The sequence below is a fragment of the Ranitomeya imitator genome, chromosome 4, assembly GCF_032444005.1.
Source record: "Ranitomeya imitator isolate aRanImi1 chromosome 4, aRanImi1.pri, whole genome shotgun sequence".
Lineage (NCBI taxonomy): Eukaryota > Metazoa > Chordata > Amphibia > Anura > Dendrobatidae > Ranitomeya > Ranitomeya imitator.
The window spans coordinates 13,026,737-13,039,928 of NC_091285.1; the positions used below are offsets into that span (position 1 = coordinate 13,026,737).

A 13,192-nucleotide genomic window follows, 5' to 3' on the forward strand; every position below is an offset into this window, starting at 1 on the left:
GCGGCTCCTGACAGACTGAGGGGATCTGGTAGATTTCATGTGAATGTATATTATACTTTTTGATGAAAGATCATCCTATGGCCGTATATACGGCTTTATATGGGGTTATGTAGCGCTATATGTTGTGTGATACTATAGAATACGTGTATTGAGGACATAATGCAATTATACTGTGTACCAGGCAATTAAGCTCTATATATCCTCAATAGACCTCTGTATACTGCCATATGGTGCTTTATATCCCCCTCCATATTCTGTATACCCCTATATCGTGTTATAGACTGATGTATATGGCAAAGTAGGTATTAATGTCTGTATACTGCCACATTGTGCTATATGCCCATATATTGCTGAATACCTTATTATTTATATAGCATCGTTGATTCCATGGTGCTGTACACGAGAAGGGGTTACATACAAATTACAGATATCACTAACAGTAAGCAAACTAACAATGACTGACTGATACAGAGGGGCGAGGACCCTGCGGGCTTACATTCTACATATGTTGTGCTATATAGTGTATATATCTCTATAGAACAGTATTCCTCCATAGTCACATATATGGCACCATTTATTCCATGGCGCTTTACACGTGAAAAGGGGCAAATATAGATAAGTACAATAAATATGCCTCATACACAATGCTATATTGATATGTACAGCCCATAATGATAATATATAGCACTATAGATAAGATATTGAGAACTATTTAGCACAATATGGCAGTATGCAGCACTAAATAGGAGTATTTGGTACTATATGGGGAGAATACAGCACTATTTTGCCATATACAACGGTTTAACTATATGGGGGGTTTACAGAACAATATGGATTAATACAGCACTTAGTGATGTATGGTATACCACAGCATATTGCACTATACAGAGGGTATAAAGCACTATATAGGGGTACATGACATTATAGCAGTGAGATTATTGGGTTACATGACATTTTAGCCTAATAATGGAATGTTGTGCTTCCTATGCCCCCTGATGTTCACACTGCCCCCCATATCCTGCACACACTGGATATATACATAGAGCGGCAGCTCTGGCCGCCCTGGAGGCTCCGACTCCGGAGGATAAGATGTAGAGAAGAACAGCCGCATGCAGCCATCAATCCTCCGGATCCTTCAAGCTAAACAAGGCTCTTATCCTTGTTTTATGTGGAGTGATGCTGTAATACAATATTACATGTATGAAACGTCACAATGATGGAAGTTACACGATAATCCCCACTGTGCCAAGCAATTATGGAGACAGGATTAACTGCAGCTATATCCCCCAATGCTACGCAAAATCTGTGCCATGTAACACATCCATACAGAACATCACAGCAGAGATCAGCGGTGTCAGCTCTTGTGATGACGGTGTGGGTGGCTCTGAGAAGAGCCTTTGGGTTGTGTGGATGATACGGGGTCAGTGTCGCTCACTTGCTCTTCTTGCTGCTCTCGGTCTTCTTGGGCAGCAGCACGGCCTGGATGTTGGGCAGGACGCCCCCCTGGGCGATGGTCACCCCACCCAGCAGCCTGTTCAGCTCCTCGTCATTGCGCACGGCCAGCTGCAGGTGTCGGGGGATGATGCGGGTCTTCTTGTTGTCCCGGGCGGCATTGCCGGCTAATTCCAGGATCTCAGCGGTCAGATACTCCAGCACAGCAGCCAGATAGACCGGAGCACCGGCGCCCACCCTCTCAGCATAGTTACCCTTGCGGAGAAGTCTGTGCACACGACCAACCGGGAACTGCAGTCCTGCCCGGGATGAGCGGGTCTTGGCTTTAGCACGGACCTTCCCTCCTTGTTTGCCACGTCCAGACATCACTGAGCTCACAGTTATCAGCAGATAGAGAACTCTATTGTGTGGTGAGTGTGCGGTCTCCTGCGCCTTTTATAACCTACTGCTGCCCCGCCTCCTCTCCTGCCATTGGCTGCATCTGAAGTCACCAATAGAAACAAAACTTGTGTAAACACCAATGAGCTGCAGAGGGTGGAGATTATGACGTTTACATTGGTCATATGACTTTCTCACCCAATAGAACAGCGATCTGACAGCATTGCTCATTTGCATGGCCGGTCTATAAATACGGCCGCTCTGGGAAGAGCAGGATCATTATTTCTTTTCCAGTGAAGAGAACATTCTGCTCTCATCATGCCTGATCCTGCCAAGTCTGCACCAGCAGCCAAGAAGGGCTCCAAGAAAGCTGTGACCAAGACTCAGAAGAAGGATGGTAAGAAGCGGAGGAAGACCAGGAAGGAGAGCTATGCCATCTATGTGTACAAGGTGCTGAAGCAGGTCCACCCTGACACCGGCATCTCCTCCAAGGCCATGGGCATCATGAACTCCTTTGTCAATGACATCTTTGAGCGCATTGCAGGGGAAGCCTCCCGCCTGGCTCACTACAACAAGCGCTCCACCATCACCTCCCGGGAGATCCAGACCGCTGTGCGCCTGCTGCTGCCCGGAGAGCTGGCCAAGCACGCCGTGTCCGAGGGCACCAAGGCCGTCACCAAGTACACCAGTGCCAAGTGATCTGCTCCGTGCTCTGCACCCACAACCCAAAGGCTCTTCTAAGAGCCACCCACCCCATCTACATCAGAGCTGTGGCTGCTTTTGTTCTACTCTTTTCAATGGGGAACATGTCGCTGCACTGACCGGCATCTCATTTGTTCAGAGGCTCAGACGAGGGTCTGTTTCTATCCTTAGAGCACAAGTTGGAGGGAGATTAGAGGAAGGTGATATAAAGATGGGGAGAATGATGATGTTGATAGTGGTCTATAGAGCGGATGTGGAATGCTGGGAATGGTCTGGCCATAAAGGGGCAGATGCCGGCCACCATTAATGCCCTATTGCACTTCACTGGATCCTGTTCTCCCAGAGTGCGGAGTCCTAGTTCTCTGGTTACGTTGTTCTGCTGACAATAGGTGGAGATGGGCTGTGTAAGGGCTTTCAGTGTTAGTGATGTTTCCAGCAGTTTCTATTAAATCTCATTGGAGCTCTGTGTGTTCTCGCTGATATTCCTGATATTACACACCCTCTGCTCTGCAAACAGCTGAAGGCACAGGGTCAATAAGCTCCTAAAGGATGATCTATTTGTAGGTCTGAATCTCACATTAATGGAGCAGTAGTGTCTTGACACAGGCGCTGCTGCTACGTGAGCAGAGCACAATACGGAGGGTATAAAGCACTTTGAGGGTTTATAGCACTACATGGAGGAATACAGTAGTATATAATAATTTACATAGCGCCAACATATTCCGCAGCGCTTTACAGTTTAACAGTTTCAAACACAATTTCAAACACAACAGTCATAAATAACAACGTTAACAAGAATACAATAATTGGAGCAAAATAAAAAATGGAGGTTAAACACCACTATGTAGATGGTGAGAATACAGCACTAAAATTGACAGACTGATCTCCAGATCTGGTTCTCACATTGTAATCACTCGGAGCAGGAGGTCACTGGGGAGAGGAATCGGGTTTCTGACTATTTTTAGGGTCATCCTGGTAGAAGCTGGAAAAAAAACAAAATAAGCGGGAAATTCAAATTCACTAACAGTTCTGTGCTTGGCCAATCAGCAGAGGAAGGGGCGGAGCTGACTATGCTATTTAATTTACATCCCTGCCCATGAAACGTGTCATCGCTGCAGTTCTCTTTCTGGTCCACTCACGGACTATATAAAGGAGGACTGTGCACTCATTAGTCATAGTTTTCTGCTGACTACAAGGAAGATGTCTGGTCTCGGCAAAGGAGGGAAAGGTCTGGGGAAGGGCGGTGCCAAGCGGCACAGGAAGGTACTCCGCGATAACATCCAGGGCATCACCAAGCCTGCCATCCGCCGTCTCGCTCGAAGGGGAGGCGTCAAGCGCATTTCTGGCCTCATTTACGAGGAGACTCGCGGTGTCCTGAAAGTCTTTCTGGAAAATGTGATCCGTGACGCCGTCACCTACACTGAGCACGCCAAGAGGAAGACCGTCACCGCCATGGACGTGGTGTACGCGCTGAAGCGCCAGGGCCGCACTCTCTACGGCTTCGGAGGTTAAGATCTCTGTTCTGCTGAAACACAAAGGCTCTTCTAAGAGCCCCCCACATCTTCTGAGGAGAAGCTACAGCTGCTGGGGAGGAGGGGAAGGGGCTGCAGATAGTACTGTGCTGGGATGACTGCAGCTGGGAACATTGCAGGCACTAATGGGTTAACACTGAGGGTCTTGGGGGGGTTAAGGAATCTGGTGCTGTGTGGGGTGGATCCATAGTACTATTTGGTGTTCATGTCAGGAATATACAGGCTATATGGAGGGTATACAGCACAGTGTGGAAAGCGTATAGGCATCAATAGCACAATTTGTGTATACGGCACTAGATGAACGGGATTGTGAAGGAAACCATTTTATCATCCACCTTGTTCCCTGAATTAACCATGTTCATGTACTTTACTCCAAGCATCCCCCAACCTTGAAGAACAAGTTCTGGACTTTGTATGAGGGCAGGCCATATCCATTGTGCTTGTCAGGATCACCCTGAACACTTACAATTAATTTGCATACTTGTCTATATAATCCTGGCTGAGTCTAAATAAGCAGAAATTTACATTATGCGCAAAATAATAGAAGAAATCTGAATCCTCACAATAGCCTTTATTTCCATATATACAGAGGCGCTGGGAGCTGCACACTCTATTACAGATGAAAACATGAACAAAATATCAGTTCTTAAGCTGAAAATGAAGAAGGAATAATCGGATGCTCAACAAAAAATACCAGTGTGTGCAATTTCATTTACAAACTTGAATATTTACAGCATAAACTGAAACTTGATTTACAGGGTCTGTGCACACGTTGCAGATTTGCCTGTGGAATTTTCTGTGCAGATTCTTCCCTCTCTTGCCAGAAAATGCAGGTGTGGATTTGCTGCTTTTTTGCTGTTTTTTTTTTATGCGTTTTTTTCTTCATGCAGATTTGTATTCGTTTTTGAAATCTAAATACAGATCTATTATTGAACAAAAAAAAAAAAAGTGATTTCTGGTCCAACCTCCCCTTTAACATTTGTCCAACCCACACTCCATTACACACACAGATAGACAAGATAGATAAATAGAAGGAATGAGATAGACATATATATCTATAGATACAGTAGATATCTCTATAGATATATATATATATATATCTATAGATCTATCTCTATCTAAATCTATCTACAGTATAAATCTTTCTATCGATACATCTATCCATCTATAGATCTGTCTATCTATAGATAGAAAAAAACTGCTTTAGGCCGGGGTCACAATTTACGAGAATCTCGCACCTCAATACCCAACACTGCCTCGGACAGGAGCGTTCAGCTGCATAGAAATACATGGAGCCGCACACTCCGGTCCAGAATGCCACTTGCAGTGTCGGGTATTAAGGCGAGAGACTCGTGCAACTTTCTAGTAAGTGTGACCTCAACCATAAACGCAATATGTTTAATAAAAAAAAAAAAAATTGTGTGGGCTCCCGCGCAATTTTCAAGTCCAGAGTGGGAAAGCCAGCGACTGGGGGTCGGTGCTGATAGCCTAGGAAGCAGGTAATACCCACGGCCCCCTCCCAGGCTATGAATATCAGCCCACAGCTGTCTGCGCGGCCTTTACTGGCTATTAAAATAGGGGGACCCCAAAAAAATGATGTGGGGTCCCCCTCTATTTTATAGCCAAAAAGGCTATGCAGACAGCTGCGGCCTGATATTCATAGCCTAGAGAGGAGCCATGGATATTGCCCCCCCCCAGCTTCAAATACCAGCCGACAACCGCCTCAGAAATGGCGCATCTGTAAGGCGCGCCAATTCTGGAACTTAGCCCCTCTCTTCCCACTGCCCTGTAGCGGTGGGATATGGGGTAAGAAGGGCAACTGTCACCCCCCTCCAGCCGTTATAAACTAAAAGAGCCACCTTGTGCAGCAGGTGATGCTGCATTCTAACAAGGTGGCTCTTTTAGTTTTTGTTTCTGCTATTCCCACAATAAATGTATTTATAATTCTGCTGAAATACCTGTCTTTGTCCATGGAGGCGGGTCTGAAGCCTCCTCTTAGAATCGCCCAACTGCCGTCAGTCATCTCTTGTGTAGATTTTCGCCGCCCCCTCAGCGCTGTTATTGTGTGAATTCCGGCGCCTGCGCTCTGCTCTTCTGCCTTGTGCAGGCGCTTAGAGCATTTGCCGTCCTAGCGCTGGTGCCGGGTTCCGTTCTGCGCCTGTGCGGCCACCCTGTTACTGAATCCCCGCCCCGCACTGTGTTATGCATTATGCACAGTGCGGGGCTGGGATTCCTGGGCATGCGCACTGCGCTTCTCAGACGCTCCCCAGGTCCCCCGCCTTTCAGCGTTGCCGGAATATACAGGTATCCTTGCCGGCGTCTGGAACAGCCGCACAGAACAACGCTGGAAGGCGGGGGACCTGTGGTGACAGTGGCCCTTTAATGTCACCTTTGAATTGTAAGGTGGCATTAAGCCCGGTTAATAATGGAGAGGCGTCAATAAGGTACCTATATATTACTAATCCTATAGTAGCGAAAGAGTTTAAAAAAAAAAAAAAAAAAAGACAGCCAGAAAAAAGTATTTTAATATTCTTAATTTCACCATACTTACCATACTCAATCGCCTGCAAAAAATAAAAATAATAAACGAACCGTATACTCCCTGTGTGACGCAGTCCAATTAATAACGAGTGTCCGACAACGATCTCCCCTATAGAACAGTGACATCGGGTGATATCACTGCTCCATAGGCCTCCAGTGACGCACGACAGGAGACAATGGCTCCTGCAGTGCATCACTGAAGAGGTTACTTTAGTTCATTGCTCTCACTTTATGGCAATGCTGTGTGGGAAATTTTCCACGCAGCAGTGCCGAAAGTGACAGTATGAACAACAATACTCACAGCGGCGGAGGGATGCCTTCAGTCATTGAATCCCGGATCAATGGAGAGTGGTCGCATCTACAGATGTGACAGATCTCCACGGGATATCATCATGGGACACTCGTTATTAAAAGGATTACTGCGGATCAGGGAGTATATTGTTGTTTTATTATTTTAATATTTTTTGCAGGTAATCAATGGCTTCTGGGACAAGGTGATTGGTGAGTATGTACTCTATGTTGTATGTTCTGTATATGTGTGTATGTGTTTTGGTTTTTTTTTACACTTGAACACAGTAGCCTGATGATGGGACTATACTGTCCCATTATCCGGCTACCTGTCACTGTAGCAGGCATTGCCGGATAGGACTAGCAGTCCCATCGGTTGATGCCTGCCTACATACATCCTCGCACACACGCAGCTCTGCACACAACGCCCCGTGATCCCCGCACAAGCCTACGATTCCCGCACAGCCCCGTGATCCCCGCACAGCCACACACACAAACACCCGCACCCAGACAGTCTCTGCCCACACACTCTTCCCCCTCCCGATCTGCATCGTTTCTCGCACCCAACTCCGCATCAAAAATAAGTGATTCTTCAGAATTACTTTTACTCTTTGCCTGATGAAGAGACCTGTGTAGTCTCGAAATCTTGCAATTTGTTACCATCTTTTCAGTTAGCCATTAAAAGGTATCAACTATTGAGGACACTCAATTCTAAATATTTTTCTATCTACTGGCTAACATGGTACCAAGATATATATCTTTCCGATGTCACTTCACAAATTCTCAATCTGATTGAGGTCTGATGAATGGGCGGCCACTTCAAAATATCGTTGATCTGCTCTGTTTGAGGTTGTTGTCCTGCCGAAACAGCCATTTCAAGAGCATTTCTCCTTCAGCATAAGACAACAGGACCTCTTCCAGTATTTTGATATATTCAAACTGGTCCATAATTATGTGATAAATGGGCCCAACTCCGCAGTATGAGAAACATCCCCAAACCATTCTGCTTGCACCTCCATGTTCTACAGTCTTCAGTGTACTTTGGCTTGAATTTTGTGTTTGTGTCGTCTCACAAACTGTCTGTGGCTTTTAGACCCAGTACAAAACAATCTTGCTCTCATCTGTCCATAGAATGTTGCACCACTTTTCTTTAGGCCAGTCGATGTGTTCTTTGGCAAACTGTAACCTCTTCAAAATGTGTTTTTGTTTTTAAGCAGCAATGTAGGGCCGGCTCCAGGTTTTCGTGGGCCCTAGGCAGAAAAGTCTCAGTGGGCCCTTTCTCCCGCTCTTTGTTCTCCTCTGTGTAACAGGTGGTGCACACTGCTATATAGAGGGACAAAACATTATATGGCCGTATATGGGGCTATATGGAGGGTGTATGGTGCTATTTGGGCATAGACCGCATCATAGGGAGGAATACAGCACGATATGCAGTGTATGAGACATTAATACAGCACCATATGGGGTGTGACACTCTATGGCGATATATAGCAGGATACATAGAAGGTATTCAGCACTATACAGTAATATATAACTTAAGTGTAAGGACATATACAGCACTATTTGGAGGGTATATAGCACTATATAGGGATATTTGGCACTATATGTGGAAAAAACACTATGTTCGTATACACATCAGTTAATAGCTATATGGAGGGATTTCAGCCTTATATGGATGTATACAGTGCAGCACTCCCCTACATCTCCCTCAATTCTGTTTATCAGCCTACCCGCTTGTTTCACTCTGCAAGTGACTTTTGACTCATATCCGTACTAATCCGTACCTCCCACTCCCAACTTCTCATGAGTTGCACTAATTTTCTGGAATGCTCTACCCCAAGAAATCAGGGATGATCACAAGTTATAGAGTTTAGACAATCCCTCGCGACTAGTGTTGAGCGATACCGTCCGATACTTGAAAGTATCGGTATTGGATAGTATCGGCCGATACCCGAAAAGTATCGGATATCGCCGATACCGATACCCGATACCAATACAAGTCAATGGGACACCAAGTATCGGAAGGTATCCTGATGGTTCCCAGGGTCTGAAGGAGAGGAAACTCTCCTTCAGGCCCTGGGATCCATATTAATGTGTAAAATAAAGAATTAAAATAAAAAATATTGACATATTCACTTCTCCGGAGGCCCCTGGACATCACCGCGTTTAGGACGTGAGAATGACGTCGCGGCTTGATTGGTCGCGTGCCGCTCATGTGACCGCCACGCGACCAATCAGAAGCCACGACATCATTCTCAGGTCCTAAATTCCTAGAATGAGGAGTTTAGGGCCTGAGAATGACGTCGCGGCTTGTGATTGGTCGCGTGGCGGTCACATGAGCGGCACGCGACCAATCAGAAGCCGTGACTGTGATGGGGTGTACGGCAGAGCAAGAAGGGACAACAGGCCGAGGGATGATTCAACAGATTTATTATCAAGAACGCTGGAACAACACATGCAGGTAGATCTTCAGAGTCCACAATTAGTCCAACGGAACATATTCGGGGGCACCTCCCGATAATCCTTGTGCCAGGTAACAAAGCAATAGTCCACAATTAGTCCAAGGGATCCCAAAACAATCTCACGAACGACGAGATATGTCCTCAGCTCAAGTCTCGCCCCGTTTGCTTCCGCAGTCCCAGATGGACGTGGGGTCTTGCCTCAGCTAAGAATCCCCACTCCTTCTCCTTCAATGATCAACTCACATCTGATCTCAAAATAAGAATGGATTGTCTGAGCTCCTGGGATCCGCCCATGAAGGGGGGTAGGGGTCACACTTTCTATTCAATGGTTGGGTCCACCAGAAGATTCTAGACTGGTGGGCTCCACATAGTCTATGTAGTATGTACATTTGACTAGCCACCTGCTGTGAGGAAGAATGGCTATTCTTTCACTAGTGGTATTGACAAAGCTTAATCACATTATAGCTTAGGGCTGCAAGTATTGGGGAAGGAGACATACTGTTCCAGGTGAACTCCCAGCCCAAGAAAATACATAAATTACAGCTAATAGACACCAGAGAACAGTTACATACATCAAATGGCGTATTATTCAAATACAGGACAGGGCAAAAGTACAGATCATGACAGTGACGTCATGGAACTCCCTAAACGCGCTCATTTTAAACAAAGAAGGCTGCCGGTTACAAGCGGTGATGTCCAGGGGCCTCCGGAGAGGTGAATATATCAATATTTTTTATTTTAATTCTTTATTTTACACATTAATATGGATCCGATACCGATTTCCGATACCACAAAAGTATCGGAACTCGGTACCGGAATTCCGATACCGCAAGTATCGGCCGATACTTGCGGTATCGGAATGCTCAACACTACTCGCGACCTATCACGTTCCCTAATCAAAGTTCTTTTTATACTTATATAGTCCATTCTCTACCTCTGATAACTAGTAAACTCCACAGCTCAAGCATCCTTTATCCCCATTCCCTCAAGATGGCTGGACCATCATTGTAAATAAGCCCCTGTACTTTATCTCCCCACCACCTCATTGTTGATTGTAAGCTCTCATGTGCAGGATCGTCATTATTTAGCTTTAATTATTGTATTATTTTTCACATTGTTACTTACGACTGTCGTATATGAGCTATTACATTGTAACGTGTTGCAGAATATGTTGGCGCTATATAACTAAACATTATATGGCACAATTTGGAGGTTATGAAGCACTACGCTGATTTATACCGAACTATATTTTGGTATATAGCACAATATTGGGGTACACAGCACTATATGGGAGTACATGACATGGCAGTGAGATTGTTGGTTATATGACATTTTAGCTTAATGATGGAAGGTTGTGATTCCTGTGACCCCTAATGTGGACATTGCCCCCCACACTCTGCACACACTGGATCTATCTATCTATATATATCTATCTATAAATCTATCTATATATATATCTATTATTATTTATTGTTATAGCGCCATTTATTCCATGGCGTTTTACATGTGAGGAGGGGTATACATGATAAAAACAAGTACAATAATCTTAAACAATACAAGTCATAACTGGTACAGAAGGAGAGAGGACCCTGCCCGCGAGGGCTCACAATCTACAAGGGATGGGTGAGGATACAGTAGGTGAGTATCTATATCTATCTCTCCATCTCTATCTATATCTATCTATATCTCTATCTGTACATAAATAATAAATAAATCACCTATTTTTTCTATTAGAGTGCTGCCTTCATTTTTCTGGACAATAGCATGAGGTTTGGTATATACCTGGAAGGGCTCACAATCTACAAGGGACGGGTGAGGATACTGTAGGTAAGTATCTATATCTATATATAGCTATCTATCTATATATAGCTATCTCTATCTCTCTGCCCTGTCCTTCCACAAAGGCTCTTTGCAGAGTCACCACCCTACAGAACAATGAATGTAAAATTCCCATATTAAAGCTGATAGTTTCTCCTCAGTGTAATAAGTGGTGCACAGCGCTAAATGAAGGGAAACAACATCTTATAGAGCTATATGACCGTATTCAGCACTATATAGGAGGTACATCGCAATCGCACTACATGGTGGCATAACACAATATGGGGTGTGTATATATTTGGATATCCCCCCCCCCATACACCACAATTAATGCACAGTCCTCACATCACATGTGGCAGCACATAGGGTCATACTGCAGTGCACTAGTGCTGCCACCAGGAGCAGCATCTGCCCACAATACTCATCTAATGCACAGTGCCCATCACAGGTCATAACTATGAACGTGTTACCTTACTGCATGTTTATTACTCACACCTTAGACTACAGGACCTGGAGGTTGGGGGAGAGGAGGGTGTAAGACCTGATACCAGACCAGTAAGTGCCAGTTCACAGCAGATTATAAACCATCATCAGTCCCACTGTGCCAACCCAATAGTGACAGGATTATACCCACTGCATCTACACTACAGCTCTTGTATACTGATGTTATACAGAGAATCAGCCACATAACAGATCTGTATGCACAGAACATCACAGCAGAGATCAGCGGCTTCAGCTCTTGTGACGGTGTGGGTGGCTCTTAGAAGAGCCTTTGGGTTGTGTAGATAGAAGGGATCAGTGTCGCTCACTTGCTCTTGCCTGACTTGCTGCTCACCTTGCTGCTCTCGGTCTTCTTGGGCAGCAGCACGGCCTGGATGTTGGGCAGGACGCCCCCCTGGGCGATGGTCACCCCACCCAGCAGCCTGTTCAGCTCCTCGTCATTGCGCACGGCCAGCTGCAGGTGTCGGGGGATGATGCGGGTCTTCTTGTTGTCCCGGGCGGCATTGCCGGCTAATTCCAGGATCTCAGCGGTCAGATACTCCAGCACAGCAGCCAGATAGACCGGAGCACCGGCGCCCACCCTCTCAGCATAGTTACCCTTGCGGAGAAGTCTGTGCACACGACCAACGGGGAACTGCAGTCCTGCCCGGGATGAGCGGGTCTTGGCTTTAGCACGGGCCTTACCTCCTTGTTTGCCACGTCCAGACATCACTGCACTCACAGTTATCAGCAGATAGAGAACTCTATTGTGTGGTGACTGTGCCGCCTCCTGCGCCTTTTATAACCTACTACTGCCCCGCCTCCTCTCCTGCCATTGGCTGAATCTTAAGTCACTAATGCAAACAAGGCTTGTCGAAACACCAATGAGCTGCAGTGGGCGAACATCATAACGCTTACATTGGTCACATGACTTTCTCATCCAATAGAACAGCGATCTGACAGCATTGCTCATTTGCATGGCCGGTCTATAAATACGGCCGCTCTGGGAAGAGCAGGATCATTATTTTCTTTTCCAGTGTAGAGAACATTCTGCTATCATCATGCCTGATCCTGCCAAGTCTGCACCAGCAGCCAAGAAGGGCTCCAAGAAAGCTGTGACCAAGACTCAGAAGAAGGATGGTAAGAAGCGGAGGAAGACCAGGAAGGAGAGCTATGCCATCTATGTGTACAAGGTGCTGAAGCAGGTCCACCCTGACACCGGCATCTCCTCCAAGGCCATGGGCATCATGAACTCCTTTGTCAATGACATCTTTGAGCGCATTGCAGGGGAAGCCTCCCGCCTGGCTCACTACAACAAGCGCTCCACCATCACCTCCCGGGAGATCCAGACCGCTGTGCGCCTGCTGCTGCCCGGAGAGCTGGCCAAGCACGCCGTGTCTGAGGGCACCAAGGCTGTCACCAAGTACACCAGCGCCAAGTGATCTGCTCCGTGCTCTGCACCCACAACCCAAAGGCTCTTCTAAGAGCCACCCACCCTGTCTACATCAGAGCTGTGGCTGCACTGGCTGGGTCTGTGTC

The 13,192-nt window shown here is 46.1% G+C and overlaps 5 protein-coding genes across 5 annotated transcripts; 3 read left to right on the forward strand and 2 right to left on the reverse strand.

Moving 5' to 3' along the window:
• Positions 1 to 1,369: 1,369 nt before the first annotated feature.
• On the reverse strand, positions 1,370 to 1,856 carry LOC138673849 (histone H2A type 1-like). The gene has a single exon (XM_069761882.1). It carries the CDS (start codon positions 1,816 to 1,818, stop codon positions 1,432 to 1,434), a length of 387 nt encoding a protein of 128 aa, XP_069617983.1. The 5' UTR covers positions 1,819 to 1,856; the 3' UTR covers positions 1,370 to 1,431.
• Positions 1,857 to 2,109: 253 nt separating this feature from the next.
• LOC138673850 (histone H2B) lies at positions 2,110 to 2,564 on the forward strand. The gene has a single exon (XM_069761884.1). It carries the CDS (start codon positions 2,149 to 2,151, stop codon positions 2,527 to 2,529), a length of 381 nt encoding a protein of 126 aa, XP_069617985.1. The 5' UTR covers positions 2,110 to 2,148; the 3' UTR covers positions 2,530 to 2,564.
• A 1,168-nt stretch (positions 2,565 to 3,732) lies between these two features.
• On the forward strand, positions 3,733 to 4,055 carry LOC138673851 (histone H4-like). Its single transcript, XM_069761885.1, has one exon. The coding sequence runs from the start codon at positions 3,733 to 3,735 to the stop codon at positions 4,042 to 4,044; it is 312 nt and encodes a 103-aa protein (XP_069617986.1). The 3' UTR covers positions 4,045 to 4,055.
• A 7,891-nt stretch (positions 4,056 to 11,946) lies between these two features.
• On the reverse strand, positions 11,947 to 12,420 carry LOC138673852 (histone H2A.J-like). The gene has a single exon (XM_069761886.1). It carries the CDS (start codon positions 12,381 to 12,383, stop codon positions 11,979 to 11,981), a length of 405 nt encoding a protein of 134 aa, XP_069617987.1. The 5' UTR covers positions 12,384 to 12,420; the 3' UTR covers positions 11,947 to 11,978.
• A 267-nt stretch (positions 12,421 to 12,687) lies between these two features.
• LOC138673853 (histone H2B) lies at positions 12,688 to 13,131 on the forward strand. Its single transcript, XM_069761887.1, has one exon. The coding sequence runs from the start codon at positions 12,715 to 12,717 to the stop codon at positions 13,093 to 13,095; it is 381 nt and encodes a 126-aa protein (XP_069617988.1). The 5' UTR covers positions 12,688 to 12,714; the 3' UTR covers positions 13,096 to 13,131.
• Positions 13,132 to 13,192: the final 61 nt, after the last annotated feature.